Source organism: Sparus aurata, chromosome 17, assembly GCF_900880675.1.
Source record: "Sparus aurata chromosome 17, fSpaAur1.1, whole genome shotgun sequence".
Classification (NCBI taxonomy): Eukaryota; Metazoa; Chordata; class Actinopteri; order Spariformes; family Sparidae; genus Sparus; species Sparus aurata.
Genome location: NC_044203.1, coordinates 16,709,519 through 16,730,792, shown reverse-complemented (window position 1 = coordinate 16,730,792; position 21,274 = coordinate 16,709,519). Strand labels below are relative to the sequence as shown.

Below are 21,274 nucleotides of genomic sequence, written 5' to 3'. Positions count from 1 at the left end.
TACAGGGACGGCCAGAATCATTAAAGAAAATGAGAGCTCCTTGTAGCTGCTTTAATTTAAGATCTGTTTGGTAGTTTTTCTCTTGCAAAAATATTTAAAGTAGCCCCATCCTTAGTTGCTTGATTATATCATTACTTCCATCCACATTTAATCATGTTTTATCATGTAATCTAACTGAGCATCCCCTTCCCAAAGATGTTGCAGAACATTGGTGTGCAGCACTTCTCAAATTATTGAATCTTAACCATGGCATACATGCAGCTTTTACTTGTGCCTGATATGTTTATCGTTGACCTTTTTTCTTTTGTTTGACCTCCTACATTATGCTATATCTTTTGCTGTATCTTCTATCCCTTCTTGCATTTGCACTCTCTCAGTCTTTACCATCAAAGTGTTGACACATCTCTTTCAAGTGGAGTGTCTTCATAAGTCATTCTCTTTTTCTCTCCTCCCTCCCATCTTCATTCATTCTCTGAGGAGGAGCTGAGTGTGTCTTGGAGGGATCAATCCCCAGACAACCACATCACGGCTGCTACTCTTATCTTTTTTTGCCCTCTCCTTTCCTTCTCCCCATCTGTCTCATCCGACTTTTATTGTCAGCGGTTGGATGTCAGCACGCATCTGTCCAAGGTTTCATTCCACAGGCAGCTCTTTGATTGTCAGGCTGTGGCATATTGCTGGTTCCTGTTCCTGGAAACCTTTTAGTGTCAACTTTGTTTTTGACATACTAAATAATTATGTGATCTAGGTTTATTGTTTATCTAATGACTGTGGTTTTTGCTAAGTCACATGTGAAGCATTGAAAAGGGCAATAAAAATGTTCCATATACAGGCAACAAAACTGGTTGCTTACTTCACATTTTTTTTAATTACCTTGAATGGGATCTCCATGTTCACATTGTCATCCTTTCTAATAGCTGCCTTCACTGGTCATCTACGTGTTGAAATTTAAGCTAATTATGAGCATGTTTGTGCTTGAAAGAGAACAGTTAAAGGTGAAAGAGAGTGTCAGAATAATATGTTAGGGTCCCTGTAACCAGTACACCTGCTTCGGTGGTTAAAGCTGCACACAACATCACATCATCAGTCACCATGCACCTGTTCTCACATACATACACACACATGCAAACAGATGCACACACACACACACACACACACACACACACAGCAAGTGGTGGCAGCTAGGCGACGTCTAGGCCATGTAGGGTCAGTCATTAATAAAGTGCACCAGATGGTTTGTCTGGAACACAACTGTGTTGAATAGCCACAGGAGGGATGGATGGAGAACTAGATGGAGTAGGAAATGGAGATAGAAGGAGGTCCGAGAGGGAGGGAGAGAAGGTAAGCAAGAAGGGACAAAGGAAGAAAGCTAAAAAGGAAAGGGAGATGGATCGAGGATATAAAGTGAGACCAAAAAAACAGCTACAGGGACATGCCCATTGTGGAACCTAAAGGGGAACATTAAGGTGCGATATGTAAGAATTGGCTACCTTTCATATTCACAATCCAGATCGCATTTGGAGGCAGCATATCACAAGGATGTTGGGTAGTCCACTCTTATCTTAAGAAATAAAGAAATATTCAGTCCCTCCCATAGCATTTTGATGAGCTAATTCAGCTAGCCACAGAGGACTTGTGGAACCGTTTTGCTAACTTGACATTTTGATATAACCTTATGCAATTAGCTACATCTATAAGCTATTTTATTGCTTACCCTAAAATATATGCAATAGACTATAACAGCCACATTTACTCTTGTTTTGCTTCTAATTCTATCACCTCTTTCCTTTGTGCCCAGCGTGGTTTCTTGCCAGCAGCGGCCGGTAGTGATGATAATGGTTGCTTGCCAAGAGCTTCAGCTGTTCGATTCAATATCTACCTGTCCTTAATTGGTCTAACTGGCAGCAGTGCCTTTTAATATTAATGACATGCGGTAAGGATAGGCCCTCAGGGCAGCACTAGTTCTTTTTCCTCTCATGTTGAACTGAGGGCGGAATGGCAGTGAGTTACTATCACCTCTTGAGATACAAGGCAGTATCACAACACAGAATGGGCTAGGGGTAGCTAGTTGGCATGTTAACTTTAATAGAACATTGTACATGACCTCAACAGAGTTATTTTTTCACATTTGGTTGATGTTAGTTCATTTTTGAAAGTCTGAAATTCTTACATATAGCTCTTTATAAGCAGCAAAAGCAGTAAACTCTGCCCTTTCCAGTGCCACTATCAACATCAGGTGAAGCAGATCTTGCTTAATGAGATTGATATAACGAGGTACTGTGTTTGGATTCAGTGTTCCTCAATTCACTCTGCAGGACAGATGATTCTAAAGTAGCTTTGGACTTAAGGCGTAAGGTTTAGGTCATAGCACCGCTGGAACACATCGAAGGGTGGGCATGTGGTAGCTTGTGATCAGGCATATCCACAGGATGCATTTTGACTACAGTGGACATTATGTGTGATGAGGTAGTTAATTAACTGTCAATACACATCTTGCACCAGAATACAAGCAGTCACACTCCATTCTGCAAGAGTGTGTGTGTGTGTGTTTTGGGTAATAGGCAGGGAAAGATGATAATAATTGAAATTTGAGTAGATTTCATGTCCTGGAAAACAGATACAGTTATCTTTGAGGTGGGCTTTCTTCCTAGCTGTAGTCCTTTTTTTCTTGAAGCATTGTTTCACATTGGAGAAAAGATTATTATAAGGACAATCATTTTTTTTTTTAAAAGACATTATTCGTATATTGCATAAAACTAACTCAAGTATACAAACTGAGGTTGGCTGAAAAGGCAATCTTTGACCAAAATAAATGCAGTGCCGTCACTCTGCTCAGGAATCTCATATCAAACTGCAAAATTAGGCACATCTGAAATGATTTCAGGAACATATTTTAGTGTCCTATTTAGCTCTATCAGGCCCCCATGTTGAAACGTGGGACTCACATTGCCATATTAGTAATATGTTCTAATATATAATCATGTCTATATTTTGTAATCCTGACATCATATTGATGTTGCATTAATAAATATATAAAAAGAAGTAAAGATTTATGAAAATGTAAAAATGTGCTCTGGCAGTCTGATTTCCAGCCATCACAATACACATATTTAAATAGAAGAACACAGACAGATTTGTCTCAGTAAGTCAGTAAGTGAAGCAAAGAGCTGGAGAGGTTCCAGCTGTGTTTAGATGTATTTGTAGGGCTAACTTATTACCTACTGTGTAAGAGGATATATGAAAGAATGAGGATGGAGTGAGAGGTAGAGGCAGATGGGAAGAATAGGGGACCACAGGGATGGAGGGAGAGAAGGAAGAATGTTGAGAATAAAGGGATGTGAATGCTATTAGCTCGGATCTCCATAATCATCCCCAGGTGACTAGAACTTAGCCTTGATAAATGGACTTGGTGAGTGGAGGGTGTGTGTGTATGTGTGTTTGGCTGTCTGTTGGTATGCAGGGAAGAGTTGAGAATGAGCAGCTGCAGAGGAGAAAGAGAAAAAAAAATGATAGAGGAGATTACCTATTCTAGTGGGACAGTGTTTTTAATTTCCCCAGGTTGTAATTGGTTAAGAACTCCATTACCCACAAGGCACCAGTGTGGCAGGTGTCAAAGTTAAACAGCTGGCCAGCCACTAGTAGCTCTATCTCGTAGCCTCTCTATAATTTATCTATGCCCTGTCACGCACACACACAAACACTTGCAAAGAGACACACACACGCACACACACGCGAGCGTGTGCTTTTTTTAGACAATCTCACACACACACACATCAGGGGAGATAATAACACCAGAGTAAAAGCAGTCTAACAGGTATTAAGGTTGAGTTAATGGTTAAGTTGCTGTCTGGGAGCAGGTAGGCCTGAACTTGATTAATGAGGAATCAGTCTACTTATAATGGAAGGGATAACACATTGCATTTTAATGATCACAGTTTTTGCTTGCCACATTCAAATTTTCCAATTCAAGGTTTTTTTTCTTCTCCTGACTAGGTCATCAGCAACTGAGAGCAACACTGTTCTAGAGGGTGTAAAAAAATAAAAATCTCACCAAAAATTACAAAACAAGTGTAGATTTCTTAAAAGAAAAACTTTAAGCTGTAGCAATGGTGACCAAGGAATTCGCAAAAATGATTAAAAATCCTTTTATAAGTAGAAAAAGTAGCAGTTTTAAAACTTAAAAACATGCACTTAAAACACATGTTCAGAATGGATTTTACACAAGCAAATACGACGAAAATAGAGTTTAATTATATGAAAAAATAATACTGTACTATCTGATAATACAGTTTGATTTCGCTGATCAGCTCTGAGGTTCTGAAGACAGAACAGAGGCATGATAGTTTCACTGTGCAAGTTAATTTGACTGACCCAAACATTTATCTAAATGGCATAATGAAATAAAACAAAATCAAATGATACAAATGTCATGTCTCTGAAGCAACAATTAACAGTAAGATGCTGTGCGTATGGCTTAGTTAACACAACATGCAATAGATCTGGCACAACAACATGCAATAGATCTGGCACAAGTCAACATAGCTGAAACATGGTATGTGTAGTGACCTCTGTAGAGACAGAATGGTCACTGACACACAAACACACACACACACACAAGAGCATCACCATTGTGACCACTTTGTCGTTGTGATGCTTTAGGAAGTGTTAATCCTTCACACACACAGACAAAACCACACACCGATTATGCCCAAGGTGTTTCTTGCAGTAATGTAACACAAACATGCTGCTGGCACAGGCTCTATAGCAATAACATCTGTCCGTCATTAGGGAAAGACAAACGGACATATACTGGTACGCCAGAAGCACATACAGTACAAGCAGTGGCAAGATCACTGTTACCTTGCCTCACAACAAAGGGACATATGCCCTTGCTCATGCAGACACACAAGAACACAGAGAGGCACACATACATGTCCACTGCCTCATGTCAGAGAGTCACACACTGAGTTTTTTTCTCATTACATTAAGCATTAAATGATGTGATGTTGTGTTGGCAAGCGCATATAAAATCCTGTCATCCATGTTTTATATTTTAGATTCTTCAAAATAGCCACCCTTTGCTTTGATTACTGCTTTGCACACTCTTGGCATTCTCTTGATGAGCTTCATGAGGTAGTCACCTGAAATGGTTTCCCAACAGTCTTGAAGGAGTTCCCAGAGATGCTGAACAATTTTTGCCTTCACTCTGTGGTCCATCTCATCCCAAAACATCTCAATTGGGTTTAGGTCAGGTGACTGTGGAGGCCAGGTCATCTGGAGCAGCACTCCATCACTCTCCTTCTTGGTCAAATAGCCCTCACACAGCCTGGAGGTGCGTTTGGGGTCATTGTCCTGTTGAAAAATAAATGATGGTCCAACTAAACGCAAACTGGATGGGATGGCATGTTGCTGCATGATGCTGTGGTAGCCATGCTGGTTCAGTGTGCCTTCAGTTTTGAATAAATCTCCAACAGTGTTACCAGCAAAGCACCCTCACACTATCACACCCCCTCCTCCATGCTTCACGGTGGGAACCATGCATGTAGTGACCATCCGTTCACCTTTTCTGCATCACACAAAGACACTGCGGGTGGTACCAAAGATCTAAAATTTGAACTCATTAGACCAAAGCACAGATTTCCACTGATCTAATGTCCATTCCTTGTGTTTCTTGGCCCAAACAAATCTCTTCTGCTTGTTGCTTTTCCTTAGTAGTGTTTTTTTAGCAGCTATTTGAACATAACTGCCTGATTCGCAGTCTCCTCTGAACAGTTGATGTAGAGATGTGTCTGCTACTAGAACACTGTGTGGCATTAATCTCGGCTCTAATCTGAGGTGCTGTCAACTTGGGATTTATGAGGCTGGTAACTCGGATGAACTTCTCCTCAGCAGCAGAGGTGACTCTTGGTCTTTCTTTCCTGGGGCGGTCCTCATGTGAGCCAGTTTCATCGTATTGCTTGATGGTTTTTGCGACGGCACTTGGGGACACATTCAAAGTTTTTGCAATTTTCCAGACTGACTGCCCTTCAGTTCCTAAAGCAATGCTGGACTGTCATTTTTCTTTATTTAGCTGAGCACACCTGTGAATTGAAAACCATTTCAGGTGACTACATCATGAAGCTCATTGAGAGAAGGCCAAGGGTTTGCAGCGTTGTCAAGAAAGCATAAGGTGGCTACTTTGAGGAATCTAAAATACGTAACAAATTTAGAGTTATTTTACACTTTTTTGTTTACTACATAATTCCATGTGTATATTCATAGTTGTGACGCCTTCAGTAAGAATCGACAATGTAAATAGTCATGAAAAGAGAAGAAAAAAGAAAAAACATTAAATGAGAAGGTGTGTCCAAACTTTTGACTTGTAATGTAGGGTTTTTTGTGTTACTGGCAGCAGAGAGAGTCTCTCTCAGTCTACACCTCTCCTGCATGTTTTTGGAGTACAAGTGTACACATCCTTGTAATGTCACTTCCCGTTAGATGCAACATCCGTCTCTGGCAGCAACAACAGATGGACGTGATTGTAACAACCATCGTTCATCATCACCAAGGTGGCAGGTCCATGGCATACACACACACACACACACACACACACACACACACACACACACACTGGCTTTGCATTGCTAGGTTGCCACTAACACAACCTCGACGGCATGCTAGATTAACTTCTCTGGTTGATGGACCACACACCCTTGCACACACACACACCTTTATACGGACACATTACTATGCATCACACTAATGAAGGTCTTAGAATTAAAGATACAGTAAAATAGAAAAGGTAACGTAGAGTTTCTGAGAAACGCTTGACTACCTGAACCATTGACATTTAAGAAGGTGGTCTCATGTAAATGCTTCAAAATGTTTGATGCAGACTCCAGATCCCTCTTTGATGCAGGTTGCGGTCGTATGTTCACAATATAACATTTTCAGGGTTTCCTCCAGGATTTTTTTAAACCGTGGGGGAGGTCTGCCCGAGTGGAAGAGGGGGGGTGACGACGACGACGACAACATGAATTTTGAAATGTTAAATTATGACTATTTCAAACTGAATGTTTTTCTAAATACGTTATTTACTATAGGGTTTTCGGTATATGAATTGAAAATAATAATTGAAAATAGGATCTTGCAGTATCACTAGGCCAAAACAACAAACACAACAACAACAAATTAAAGATATAAGTTAAATAACTAAACTAGTCTATACTGAATACAGTCAAATAAACATCTCTTCCTGCATAGAATGTGTACAAAAGAAAAAGTCAAGAACATTGAGCCTCTCCTTTATGTAAGGTGACCTGACTCTCTTCCTCTGGAACCTTTCTCTTCTTTTGAAAATAGTTTAATATACTCATCTGAAAATGTAACCAGAAAAGAGTCATGGCAGAAAATTACCTGCGCATTACCTAAGCTAACGTTATGTCGTGCTGTTCAAAACGTGTATCTAAAATGTAATGGGTTTCCTCTATCAATAGAAAATTAGTTTCACAGTTAAAAATTAATCTACAACAAAATAATATCTCTCTCTACTGTATAACCAAAGACTCGACATGCTTTATTAGGCCTAAAGTAATCTCTCTTTAACAAGTGTCAATGATACAAAAATAAAATGAAAATAAGAATCTCTCTGAAATAATGATAGAAATAATGTGTATCCTGTATTAACCAATAAATAACACATTTATCCCGACTCAGGATTTATTCTGTAGCCTAATCCATCTATACATTAGGGTCGTTTTCACTGGTTTGAACAAAACTGTATCAAATATAACCTAGCGTAGGTACCTTTCTTTCACCCTTTTCTCTCCCTCCACGTCGGACTGTTACTCTAGACGTCTTTCGCGCGCTGCAGCTAGACAGGCAGGTGGTGACTCTGGTGTTCCGGTGTTGGTTTTTCAAAATAAGGGTAGGCTATTTGCAGCGTAGCGTCACATTTCACGAAAAACACCATGTTTTGTGCCAAAATCACATTTCATACAATAATTTACATTAATATAAACATAAAACAACATAAAAACAAAGTAAAAAAAAACATTATTTTTTTGTGTTCCAATCACGTAGGAAATGTAGAATTGAAAGAGACAGGTGTTTTTGACCACATCTACAGTATGTTTAGTCTTTTCAGAGTAGTATTAGAAAGTAAAGGTGTCATAGTAATTATAAGCTGCAACTCAGGTCGACAAATCTATGCAAAATGCAGTTAAATAAAGTGTGCCTTTTTGAAATTGTTGTTGTTGTTGTTTTTGTTTTGTTTTTTGGACATTTTTTAAAACGATTAGGATGACATTTTTATATTTTCATATTTCATATTTGAAAAGTTATATTATTGACCATCATTATTGCTGAAATTAAAGCTAATTAGTAGAGCCAATAATATAAAGCAAAATTGCTTTCACAAGTCTTACAAAACTTTACGTACATGAACAGTGTTCGTTTAGAAAGTGATGAGGCACGACATACATAATTGACACTTCGCTAGGTACAGTATGACCGGAGAGCATCTTTTTAAATAAATGTCCCTAGAGAGTTGCAATGTCAATGTTATACTTTACACAACATTCACATCCTCACGTCGCTACGTCAATTTACCCAGGAAAGGTGGGTGAGATTTAAGCAAGTCTATGCATATGTAATTGCATATTTACAGAGCGTGCATGGCCTATTTCAACCACAGCTAGCAAAGTTTACATATCTCCGTCTCCCCAGCGCAGACTTCTGCTATTGGCTACTGATTGGTTCCACAGGTGCAACTTTGGGCAGAGTTTTTGCTCAAGGGCACCCCGACAGCAGCTGTTGTGGGCTAATGAGAACATCTTTCATTCACCTCCCCGCCAGCTTTTTTCACATCAGTCTAGGGATTTAAACTGAGGATCTCACAAATGTCCACCTCTTAACCTCCATGCAAGTAGCACCATCAATTAAAACTACAAGACTTGTATTGAGATGAGGTTACCCCTTCACTCATTCCTGTTGCGGTAGGAGGTAGGAAGCAGATCTCTCTGTCTATTCACCATGTTGTATCTTTAATCTGTTTTGTTGTCTGTATCTTTTTTTTTTTTTTTTTTTAAGAATTTCTTTTGGCCTTTTATGGCTTTATTGATAGAGTAGCTGAAGAGGTGATGAGAGAGAGGGGGAGTGACACGCAGCAAAGGGCACCAGGCAGGGAGTCGAACCTGCATACGCTGCACCGAGGACAAAGCCTCTGTACATGGGACGCCCGCTCTACCAACTAAGCTAAATGGCGCCCCTCATTTTTCTTTTTTATTGGCTCCGCCCTCTTTTTTTATGTTGGCCTTAGAATTTCCTTGTATTTCACACATTTTTTCACTTAAGTCAATTTTGAATGTACACCATGTACTCTATTTGTGAGTCAATGTGTGAGCCTGTGTTGGTGTGTGAGGCTGTGGTGTGTGCTATTGAGCTGGCTAAAGTCAGCTGGGAGCTCATTGGTGGTTGAGAAATCCTTACCTGCGGTTACATCTGTCTTACAGTTACACACACACACACACACACACACAGTTGAGCATCACTGAATACAGAGTGATGGTGAGAGTGATGAAGGGATGGAAGAGAAGAGAGAGAGTGGTGTTAAGGAGAAATGATGAGAGAATTGCTCTCACCTAAGGTGCTCCAGGCAGAGCGAGAGACAGTGAGTGAGATTGTGGAGGGACAGACTTACAAGGGGGAGGATGGGTGAGAGAGTGGAGACGGAATGATTAGTATGAGTATTCCTTGACTGGAGAAAAACAAAGGGAGCAAGGGAGAGGTAGAGCACCAAGGGATACATGGAAAGGCAAAGACAACGAGAGAAAAAAGGATTTGGAGATTTTGGAGAGCCCTTTGGCAGAGAAAGCGAGAAGGAATCAGGTGAAAACAAGACTGATACAATGGTAGAAGGACGGGGCCAATGATTACAGGACTGTATGGATCACAAGAGCCCTGGGTGAACAGGGAAATGTGTAAGAGATGGGTAGAATTGGAGTGTGGGGAAGAAAATAAGTGAATGGGCAAGGAGTGATGAGAAGTAGAGTGATGAAAGGATGGGCCTCACGGGAGACAGAATGACAAAGTTGAAACGATAGTTGGCCAAGGGCAAGGAATACACCTGTACCCTTTTACCTTTCTTTCCCCTCCCTTCCCTTGTTTTTGTGTTTTTACTGTTCTTGCCACAGTGTCCTTTTCCGAACTTCTTTTCTTACCCAACTACATTTCTTTTTTTTGTCTGAGAATATTATCTTAACAAGTCATGTAATTTCATGCCAATTTTTTAACCCCTGTAGCCAGCAGTCAATGTTTTGGGGCTTCCAGTGAAGCCGTTAGACATCTAGATATCTAGATAATGGATATCCTGGCCAAGACCTCTTCTGGGCATAATTGTTTACAGTCTGATTAGCAACTTGAGACATGAGCATTAAGAGTTGGAGTTCAGAGCCAACCCTTAATTTATCTGGATACGATTGCAGATGAATTACAACCAAAAATGTATTCCACATGCATTTCAACCTATGCACTCCATGTTACTCTCCAAACGGACTGTTCACCTGCATGCAACTAAACCCACTCAAACCTAATTGAGCAGTGCTTCTCGGATGACAACCAAATGTCCAAACTTGCCCAGAATGTTTCCAATATCAAAATCTAACCTCCTGCCTACAGATACTGCATTCATATGCAGATATCCTTTCACAGTTCATAGTGTCTCATGCTAACTTTTAAAAACTTTATCCACCTTTGCCAACTTGATTATAAATTCTGTACATTTTAATTGATTTTTCATCCTCTGCATCCATCTTTCTCTTCGCCACATCCTCAAGCTGCCTTTGCCTGTCCGGAAGCTGCATTTGTCAGTTATAATGTAATGATGCTTGTGTGTGATAGTCAGCTTGTAGGTTGCTGCTCCATATGTACAGATCTGGCCTAAGGACACTGAATCCAGCCCTGCACATACGCTGAAAAAGATGGAGGGAAAAGGAGAGTGCACAGCAATGAATGCATACTCCCTTAAGCTACAATAGCATATACATATAGCCTTCCCCCTTAGCCAGACACGGCCTAATCAGCGCGCTAATTAGCACTCTTTGTAACTGCGTCGGCCTCATGTAACTGATTGCATTAACAACTGCCACACATCAAACAGTCATGTCTCACGCTCGTGCATCTCATTACGCGTTAAGGACATACAAGGTTAAGGGCAGATTTTGAGCAAGAAAAACATGAGAAATCTTTCTGCCACAGCTAGTAGGCAAACAAATGTCTTTTTTTCTCTTTGTATAGTCCACATTTTATAGATTTAATGAATTACTGTAGGCGTTGTTCTCAACCATGGCAATTTTTTTTCTTTATGTTTAAGTGACCCAATAAGTTGTAAGTGAATACCCTAGATTGATTTAAAGTATATAAATCCTAATCAGTGTTGCAAGAAAAGTGATTAATATGCCTAATTTACAACACACAAATACTAAAAGTAAATGTGTGGACACACTGAGAAATATAATGCCCTACATTATATGACTACCTTCTCAGGGAGTTTCCAGAAACAATCCTTTGTTTTATAACGTTTGATAGAATGAAGATACAGTGTTACAAATTTGCTTTCCACAACAATATTGCAAACAAAGCAAATCAAGGAAAGTGAGAAAATTTAAAGGAAGTATCTTTTAAATTGTCACCCATTAAATGAACTTTATTAAATCGGAATTGGACTCAGGTGACCGCATACCTCCACAAAGGCCCAACAGTCCCCTTAATCAGTATCAAATTGGGCTCCCTAATAGATGCCAGCCACCTTAATATGTCTGCTTTTTTCATCAAGATCCATGCATTTGCATCCATGTTAAATATGTTGAGAAAAAAATCCTGGATTCATGTCTTCATACAGATCTACACCAAAATGTAACAGTCTCTTTTTGGCGAGACCATTCCTCCATCTAAGTTTCGTGGCAATCCGTTAAGTAGTGTCTGTGTAATCCTACTGACAAACAGACCAACACATGGACCATAGATTAAACATCAAATCAAGAACATAAAGCAAGTGACATTTTCCCATCTAGATCAGTGGGTTTTAATCTAAGTATATACTCAGTTATCTACAGTTACATCTCAATGACTTGTCTTTGGTCTTTTTATCTGTAATATGCATGCATCATATGAGTGGCTTATAAACTTTAAATGTATTTTATATCTTTGTTGTCTACAGAAGAAGCAGAGGACTAAAGAGCTGTCACAACTCTTCCACTCTTATAACCCCTACGACCATAAGGTAAGACATACTTCAGTGTTTGTGGTCCCAGATAACTTCCCCGGTTTAGATTTCTATATCTATCTGCCTGCGTAAGTTTTTTCCTTGGTCTTTTAGTATAGTGAACTATTTTTATCTGCATATTTCCTAATGGCGAGAGCTAGCCCTGAGTTTAAAACCTCATTCACCTCTAGAACAGAAGCCTTCACTTAACATCAAAAGTAGGTGTAGGTCACCATCATCATATTGTCTCTATGGCTATGATGAGTTGGATGTCTCCTCAAGATGGAGGCCTCTTGTCAGCAATCTAGTGGATGAGGACAACTCAAGTGTTTGTTCCTGATTACATTGTGAGAGTGCGAGTGTGTGTCAGAGAGATTGAATTCTGAGGTCAAAGATAAATCTCCTCAACGGTATGTGTATGCACATATTCCTATATTTATGTGTATATGAGCTTATACATTATGAGGTTCACATTCTGACAGCAGACTGAACATGCCTCTCTTTAGGCATGCTAATGGTGATGAGACCCTTGTAACAACAATGTGTGTGCGAGTGTGTTTGTTGCTGAGTAGTTCTTATATAGACATCCTTCTGTGAATGACAACCCCATGACAACAGCTGTCACCTCATTTTTCATCTGTCATGTAAAAGAAAAGTTACATTTTGTCATATTAGACTATAATTAGTACATCGCTATCTAGAAATCTCCCGCCTTTGTTTTTATGCTGTGGTCATTTAATGAATATTTTAAAGTAGTGTACAAGAAGGCACATGTTGTGAACACGTTGGTGATTGAAGCCTTCCATGCAGGTGTCACAATGTGTCATTTAGCAGAGCTAAGTTTTTTGGTTTTTTTTGAGTTTATACCTCCAGTAGAGTTTGTGCCTGTGGTGCCGCTGTTATATGTTACATACTAATTAAAAGGATGTAAGAGAGAACACGTTTTCACTGTGGCAGGCATGGCTCTTTGCCTCCCACGCATTGAAACACACACACACATGAGCAGTAATAGAAGTACACATGGAATTACACGTTCATACAAGTGAGTACAAAAACAGACAACACAACAGGGAATGTGAATTGAGCAACTTTAGAAGAGAATATTTTCATAATACTTTAACACGTTTGCATCTAAATTAGATATTAAATATTCTTGAACATGCTTTACAATTCTCAGAGGAATTTAGAAACCAACTGTGTGACAGTAGATCATATTAAGCCGGCTGTGCCTGAATGTTTCTATCGAACTTTATATTACTGAACACTTTATTCTTGTGTATCTTGTGAACATGCTGTTTCAAGAATGTTTATATTGCTCCAGGAGTTAAATTATGGCTCTGCAAATGTCCTGTAATGTCCCCCAAATCCCCAGAAATACACAAATAAGATAGGAAATTCAGAATGCCTTGAAAGCCAGGGTTTTCCCTGCCATTATACGGCTTAGGCGCGGCGCACAAGCATTTTTGCCTCCCGCCTAAGCAGGGTTCTCCCTAGACGGTGGAACAGCGGCGCTACGCCGCTATATTGCTAGGTCAGCGCCGCTATACTCCGCGCGTGATGGTGACGACCGTCCGTCCGTCCCCCGGTTGACGGAGTTGATGACCGTCTGTCCGTCCTTCCGTGTATCCCCCCCCCCGGACAGACGGTGCGCTGCAACACAAAAAATTTCTGGGGAGAACCCTGAAAGCCTTGGACAACACTTCCATGAAGGCACCTTAAACAGCAATTTTGTGATTAGTTGTCATGTTATGCAAGTTCAGAGTCTAAACTCATGCAGCAAAATCTCCTTCTGTGTCCATCTGTATGTATGTGTTTTTTTTTTTGTTTTTTTTTTTGTGAAAATACAGAGCACACAAGGAGCTGGGTGTTTCATTCCCAAAAGATAGACTCTGTGTGAAGTACCACTTTAAAGGCACTGTGTTGTCTTGCCAGATCTGAGAGCTCTTAATTCACTCCGAGCCAGTGTGAAGCTTGAGATCCTCAGGGATGAAACCTCTGTCCATTCCAAAGTTAAGGCTAAATATGAAATATGACCGCAGTCAGAGCCAGAGCCAGACCTTCGGAAATGCCCTTTCTTAGAAGACAATGTTAGAAATCTAGCCATAAAAAAACAGCAAATCCATATTTTCTTTTGAAATTAGTATTTGTTTCTGTAAGTTATCTAAAGTATTTTTTTCATTTCTATTTGGCTTATAAAATTTAGATTTTTTTCATGCTGTGAAACACACTATTGTCAACTATGTTGACAAATAAATTACATATTAAGAGGCAAATAAAAATGCACTGATAACATCAATTACTCCTCTGATCTGCCACATTTATTACTTCTACATAACGTCATATGTTTTTAATCCCCGCAAGGGACCAATATTTAAACTGACTCACTGATAACCTTGCCAAGTTCACTACGTTTTGGGGATAAAATGTGTCAAAGATAATCCTGTCCCATTATATGCTATCTGATAGCCCTCATACATAAATATTTTTAGCATGTCAAGCAAATTTCTTAAATTGTACTTGCAGCCATGTTCCTGTAGGTCTTAATTCTTTTCCATAGATTGTGTAGATGTGCACATAAATCCGCTTGCATTACAAACCCAGATAGCCGTGAGATATGATTTAATGATAATAAATCTAATGTCAAGCATGCTTCCTCTCAGATCAACCACGGTTCTGCCTGTCCTTGCCCATGTCCATACACCGTGGAAACACTGAGGCAAATCAGCTTGTATTAAGCCCATATAGCCGTTAGATAGAAATAAATGAAGTCTGATAATGTCCCCCGTTTTACATTAAATTCCCCTGGGTGTCTGGCCTTTCAGCTTACAGTTTATGTAAGGCTATTATGTGTTTACAAACACATCCGTGTGTGTGTGTGTGTGGGAGAATGAGAGAGACAAAGAGAAAGGGAGAAGCCATCACTAAATTGTTGTCTTTACAACCATTATTGTTAATGTGCATCCTCCTATAGGTATGAAAAGGTCATTAATAAAGACTGAGTCAGGGTGGGCGGCGCTTGGTTAGTGAGGCTTTATTGCCCCATAGCTCCCGGCTACCAACCAAGTGAAACAATGTTTTTAAATGAAATAATTGTTTTTTGTACCAGGCTTGGTTCTAAATCTCCCGTGGCTAGCTCTGAATCACAATTGTAGAAAATGGCTAGCTAAAACACAAACAAGATGTGCAGTGGGCATAAGTGTTCTTTCTTTCTTCCTTTTTCTTTCTTTTTTTCTTTCTTTCATTCTGTCTGTCTGTCTGTCTGTCTACAGTGTTGTACATATTTTCTTGCATGTTCATTTACATATTGTACTCATCTGCCATGTGTATATTTAAGAGACAAAAGTCTGAGTGTTTGTATGTCTCCGTGTGCGTGCGCGTGTTTGTGATGATTAATGTGAAATATCCTATAGCCAGATGGTGCTGAACAAGGCCCATCCATCAGTAATGAAAAGACCAGTGGGCAGAAAGCTGGCGGAGCACTTTGTCTGGGGCCAGTGCCCCACAATGGACACACACAGTCACACACAGACACTACACACACATTGACTCTCTGAGGCCTCGACTGTGTAACCCCCTGAGCTACATTCGGAGTACAGGATCTTGCTTGGTTCTTTTTGCTGCCTGGGTCCCACATGAGCAGTGGTGTCTCACTCTGAAAATACGTCTGGTGTAGTTTTGACTCGTTTATTGGTCCCAAGACAGAGTTTAAGGATTAAATAGCTGCATTTTCTAGTGCCAGATTTATGGTTATATTTTGAGAATAAGCAACCCTAACCTTATTGGTAAACAGTATCATCAAGTCAGCATTAAAAGTTAAAAATTAAGGTACTGTTTACCAGTTCTGACACATTTATATATGAAATTGTCCAATATAGCAAATATATTCAGCTTTGTTGCTGGACGATTGCTATCAGTTCAATTGAGAGTATGGTCTTAAGCAATGTTTTCTCTCACCCATAAGCCTATGTTGTTCTTGTTTTCTATGTTGATATTACAAGAAATTAGTTTTTATTCAACAGTAAGATTCAGTGAGCATCAGGGCTTATGCACAGCATTACCTGCATGCTTGTTATGATGTTGTTTGTCTGCAGTGACCACAGTTTATTCCCCTGTGCAAATGTGTGAAGTTAGAAAAAAGTGTATGAAAACACTACTCACATACAAACCTCCCTCCGTTTGCTGCATCACTGTGTCATCTAGTGTAAAGTTTTGCTCCCTTAAGGCTTTCCTCTTCCAGGTTGTGGTTGTGAATCTCCCATCATGCTTTAGTCATCCTGAGCAAACTTAACGTGTGTGTGTGAGTGAGTGTCCATGCATTCAGCTGTTTCTGGCAGAGCTAATAAAGCCCCTTTCACCCCACACTGTCATAGTCCCATGAGAACACACACACAGACACATACATACATTCTCCATGCTGTGTTCATAGCCCTGAATGACAGGGGTGACAGTTTTCCCTGCGGCAAGAGAGGAGGGACAAGCTGTCAGCATGGCCCATTGCACCTGCCCAGCCGCACAAGGCACACAGAAAACTGGAAGTTGGAGAATGAGGTGGAGGTGGCTTAATGAAAGGCTGATAATGAAAGAATAGCAAGAGAAAGGCGGTGTTTGCAGAAAAATAAAACACTTAATTACACTCAATAAACTTTCCCCCTTAAGCTATTCTGAAATCCCAGTTTGCCTCACAGAAGTTGACATAATTATTTATCATTTGAAGAAAAAGTGAAAAAAAAAATGGTAATTAGTCTAACCATTCACTCTCTCCCCAACAGATCACTTTTTTATATTCTCCCACGTTTGCTAAACTAAACAAGTACTATTTCGCTCTTGTCCCTTTTGGCAATTTTAATTACTTTAATATTGTAGAATGAGATTTTTTAAGCCGCTGTTGTTTTGCATTGTTGTGAGAAGTTAACCTCCGTCTTTGTCGAATTTGACATTTGCTTACCACACTTTTTTTTCTCCTGCTCTGTTAATTAACTGACTATTCAGGGCAAGAGAAGGAGGGAGTGGAAAGAGGGGAAATAGAGACAGAAATGTTGGATATTTCTCTCTTTTTGTCTTACCCATCTGTCTGATTATGTCTGTAAAAGCCATTTTTTTCTCCAGGTTCAGCAGGGCTCTACACTATCTGTTAATGTCTTAAATTATGTAAATGTAGGGCTTTAAAGGTATCTTAAATCCCTAGTACTGTTAGTTAAGCTCTTTTGTTGCTACCTTACAAAGACAGTTGATTATCTTTCAGTTATTTTTAAACTGATGCTACTGTGCCATAGCTAATATGGTAATTATGGCAGACAAAGCAATAAATGAAAATGTGAACATGATGGTAGTTTTGGAAGTTTATTTGGGATGCATTCTAGATAAAAATGTTGCTGAAAAAAAGCACTTCCCTCTGTGTTACTATTTCACCACATGGCTTTGTCTCTTTTACTTTGTTCAGATACTCTGAGTGTAGTGTGCTCTGTGTTTGCTTGTGTCCCCTAAGAGGAAATATAAACACACATACATTTTATGAGATGCAATATCTCCCAGCTGGAGACTACATTGTAACTTTCAGTAGCTGCTGAGCAGCAGTTGATGCACTTATATTGATTTAGTAAATGGCATACTGAGAGAATAAGAACGTATAAAACCCTCTCACTCACCCAGCACACATCTGTACTCCATAGTGTCAGGGGCACCGCACACACTTATGTTTGCCTTGTTCCTACACATCTCCATCAGTTCTAGACGGTTTGCTAATGATTCTCCATAACCTGTATACTCCACACAAACAGATACCATATGTCTGCCTCTTATAACTGTGTTGTCACAATAATTTTCAGTTATCTATTGGTGCTGCACACATAGGCGCCAGGTGGTGTTCAGGGACATAATCGATTTTTCCTTTAAGCCTTCATAGTGAACACATACCTGCCTCTGTCAGTCTTGTCATCATTTCTCATGCCACACGGAAACCACACTGCATGTATTTTTAAACACAGCCAGAGCTTTGTATAGGCCGCTTTAAAGCAGATGAGAGGTGGGAGAGGGGCACATTGCATTACACTGAAGCATGGGCTACAAGGAGCTCAAGGAAAGCTGTGCCCCACATCATATAATAACAATCTAGAAGACTCATTTGCATGGAAGCAAGAAGATACACTTGAAGGAAGTCCAAACTTATAACTATAACTATATAACTATAAAGGATTTAAGAGATACGTTGCATTTATTATCAATTATTAGCATTCCAAAGTCAACACACTGGGGGCTGGAGTGATATCGAAATCTGAGACCAGATTTGACCTGAGGCCACTTTGTACAGGGCCTGTCTGCTAACCCGATGAGAGGTAGCAATGAATATCTCCCAAAATCCTGAAGTTCAGAAAAAACAAAATGATATCGAGAAAGGATTTACAATCATAGGAGGGGACATAATTGTACCCTTGATGAACTTGACCAGCATAAAAAAGGAATGTTAAACAATCAGATCAAACATTTCAACAAAGATACATGAATGTTATTATTTCCAACAGGGAAAGAAAGATATTTAAGAATGTATTTTGTCTTCATTCCAAAATCTGCAGTCCGCAATCTGTTGGGCTCAGAAATTTACGCAGTCCTGTTATCAGATCATCTTACTATATCTCGTCTTAAAAGAAAGAGGTCGATTAAATATGGAGGATGAATGGAGCATGTCGGCAACAAGATGCAGTATTTAGTCTTTATTCCTACAAATGTTGAGGGAGCAAAAAGTACAAATCAACTCTTCAAATGCATGAGGATGGTTTGAGGCATATACTAAAGGAATTAATATTACAGTTCCTTCTCAGCAAATTACACTTTTCTTGGATCTCTTAGCATTTTTTCTCTGGTATTTTAATTAATAGCATGTCTGATGAGTCTCTGATGAATACCGAGAAGACCTTTGTATGACAAGGCTGATTGACAAAAGAAATGGGTTGATTTGCTCCTTGGCTTTAGGTAGTCTTGGATAATAATATCCAAGTGTGCTGGGTAATATTGCTCTTCCTCTTTGATCAAAGGCAAAAGAAATGGAACAAATGGAATGAGACCTCTGTATGTGTATTCCACCCACATTGCAATGCTGCTTGCCAAACACATGGTCTTCTTGTGCTACTGTATAGAAGAGCACTATAACCTTGTATACATGCTCTCAATCTGTCAAGGTTACACAGCAGGGACTTGCACAACACACACAAGCATGGTCCCACAAAAGAAGTACAAACACACATGTGAGCCTACATAATTACTTAGTCCATTTGGTGCCAAACAAACATTTGCCTTTGAAATATTCCCAGGTTCTTTATTTCTTCTAATTTATGCAATGCCACAGCTATAGCTTTGTTCTAGAGACATACATACACATACATACTCGCAAACAGTATACACCTCTGCCAAGCATGGCAGCTAGTAACAACTTAGTTAACTGGTGTTGTTTTATGATTGTGTTTCTAAGTTTTACATGTAAATGGCTGTTATCAGTAGGGTTCCTCTGATCATGTCATCCTTAAAATTGCTCATTAGCATTGCACTCAACAGATTCTGTCTGCATACATTCCCCACTTTTAATAATATATCTGATATGTGTCAAGGGCATATAATGCACAGCCAATAACATAGAACCAGTGGGGCTATCCGAATAATAAGACTGCCATGGCTTCTTTGTGGTGAATGTGGATGCTAATGTAGAACTCTGCGCACATTTTGCAACAATATATTGCTAAACTCGTTTCATTACAGTCACATCCCTATCAAGGACCACGGAGGGGAAAATATGGAACTAACATTTTCTGAGGCGTTGGCAAGTTTTCTAATCGAATGAGCTGCTGTTCAACTAATACGACACAACAAATTCTGATATTTGAGAAAACAAAACCACCTTTGTCTGTTTCAGGTATACATTGAGCTTTTGAAGTGGTTAATTCTTTAACCTCTAAATTGTGTGTTTTGGTGCATTTTCTAATGAGTGAAAACTTGAGCATTTCTTTACATTGACATGAAAACAGCCATTTAACCTAGGCAGATGAATGGATTTTGCTCTGAAAACATTTGGGAGCACTCCACCGACTCACTCTATCTACTTTTCATGGTGCCAAGGTTGTGTTACCAAAGAGCTTGTTGTTTTTTAGAACAGTTTGAAAAGGTTAATTTACTAAAATTTAATCAGGAAATAGAATTGTGCTGAATATATTTTTGACAACATCTTAATGCCTCAGTCGGCTTGCTTGGTTGAAATGTTTTTTTCTCCATTTATAATAAAATCTCAGGAAAATATCCCCTCTATGACACCCTCTCTCACACTTGCACTCCATCTTTCTCAAAGTGACAAAGGGTGTGCTTTAAATGCTTGTTGATTGTTATCCTTTGTTGGGCCAAAGGCGTAGGTCTGTGTCTTACTCATACACATCAACACGGACAGATTTGCACACTCACAGTCAAACACGCAACAGTAGGCCACAGAAAACCATGGGTTAGCAGCTACCTCATTTTAACAGCATGCTATGTGACTGACATCTGAATGGAGGGGTGGCAGGAGGGAGTGTGTGTGGGGGCAGAGTGAAAGGGACAGAGAAATGAATGAGGAAGGGGTTTTAGGGCCTGTGTGGCTAAATGGTTTCTTAGACAGGAGTGTGAATGCTTCCCGATTCAGTCAATAGGGCTCCAATTTAGCAAGCATCATTTGGAAAGGTATGTGTGTTTGTGTTTATGTGTGTATAGCTTTCAATATATTCTGCAGCTGCTTAGCTGGTTAAATGGATTCTCTCTCGTCTTTAGAATAAATCAACGATATACCGTATTGGTATGATAAAGTATATCATCTTAAGCCTTTCTCCTAATAGGAGGTGTAGGAACAACTGGTAATGGCTGAGGTGTGAAAATAGCTGCAGTTAATTTCCTTTTGATGAAGGAAAGGCTTTTTTCATACATCTAACATTCATCAATGTTCAGTAATAAGACATATATGTATAGTGTATGGAACCAGAAGAGAATGTTTTTTCTTTTTTTTAAATTTTTTTCAATTTTGCA

The 21,274-nt window shown here is 39.5% G+C and overlaps 1 protein-coding gene across 1 annotated transcript in view; it reads left to right on the top strand.

Annotated features, from left to right (window-relative positions):
• The window catches only part of cdkal1 (CDK5 regulatory subunit associated protein 1-like 1), a 238,241-nt gene that overhangs the window by 162,170 nt on the left and 54,797 nt on the right, over positions 1-21,274 (top strand). The window contains exon 11 of the mRNA XM_030393565.1: positions 12,197-12,259. Within this exon, the coding sequence (XP_030249425.1) occupies positions 12,197-12,259 (63 nt within the window). The remainder of the gene's footprint in view (positions 1-12,196; positions 12,260-21,274) is intronic.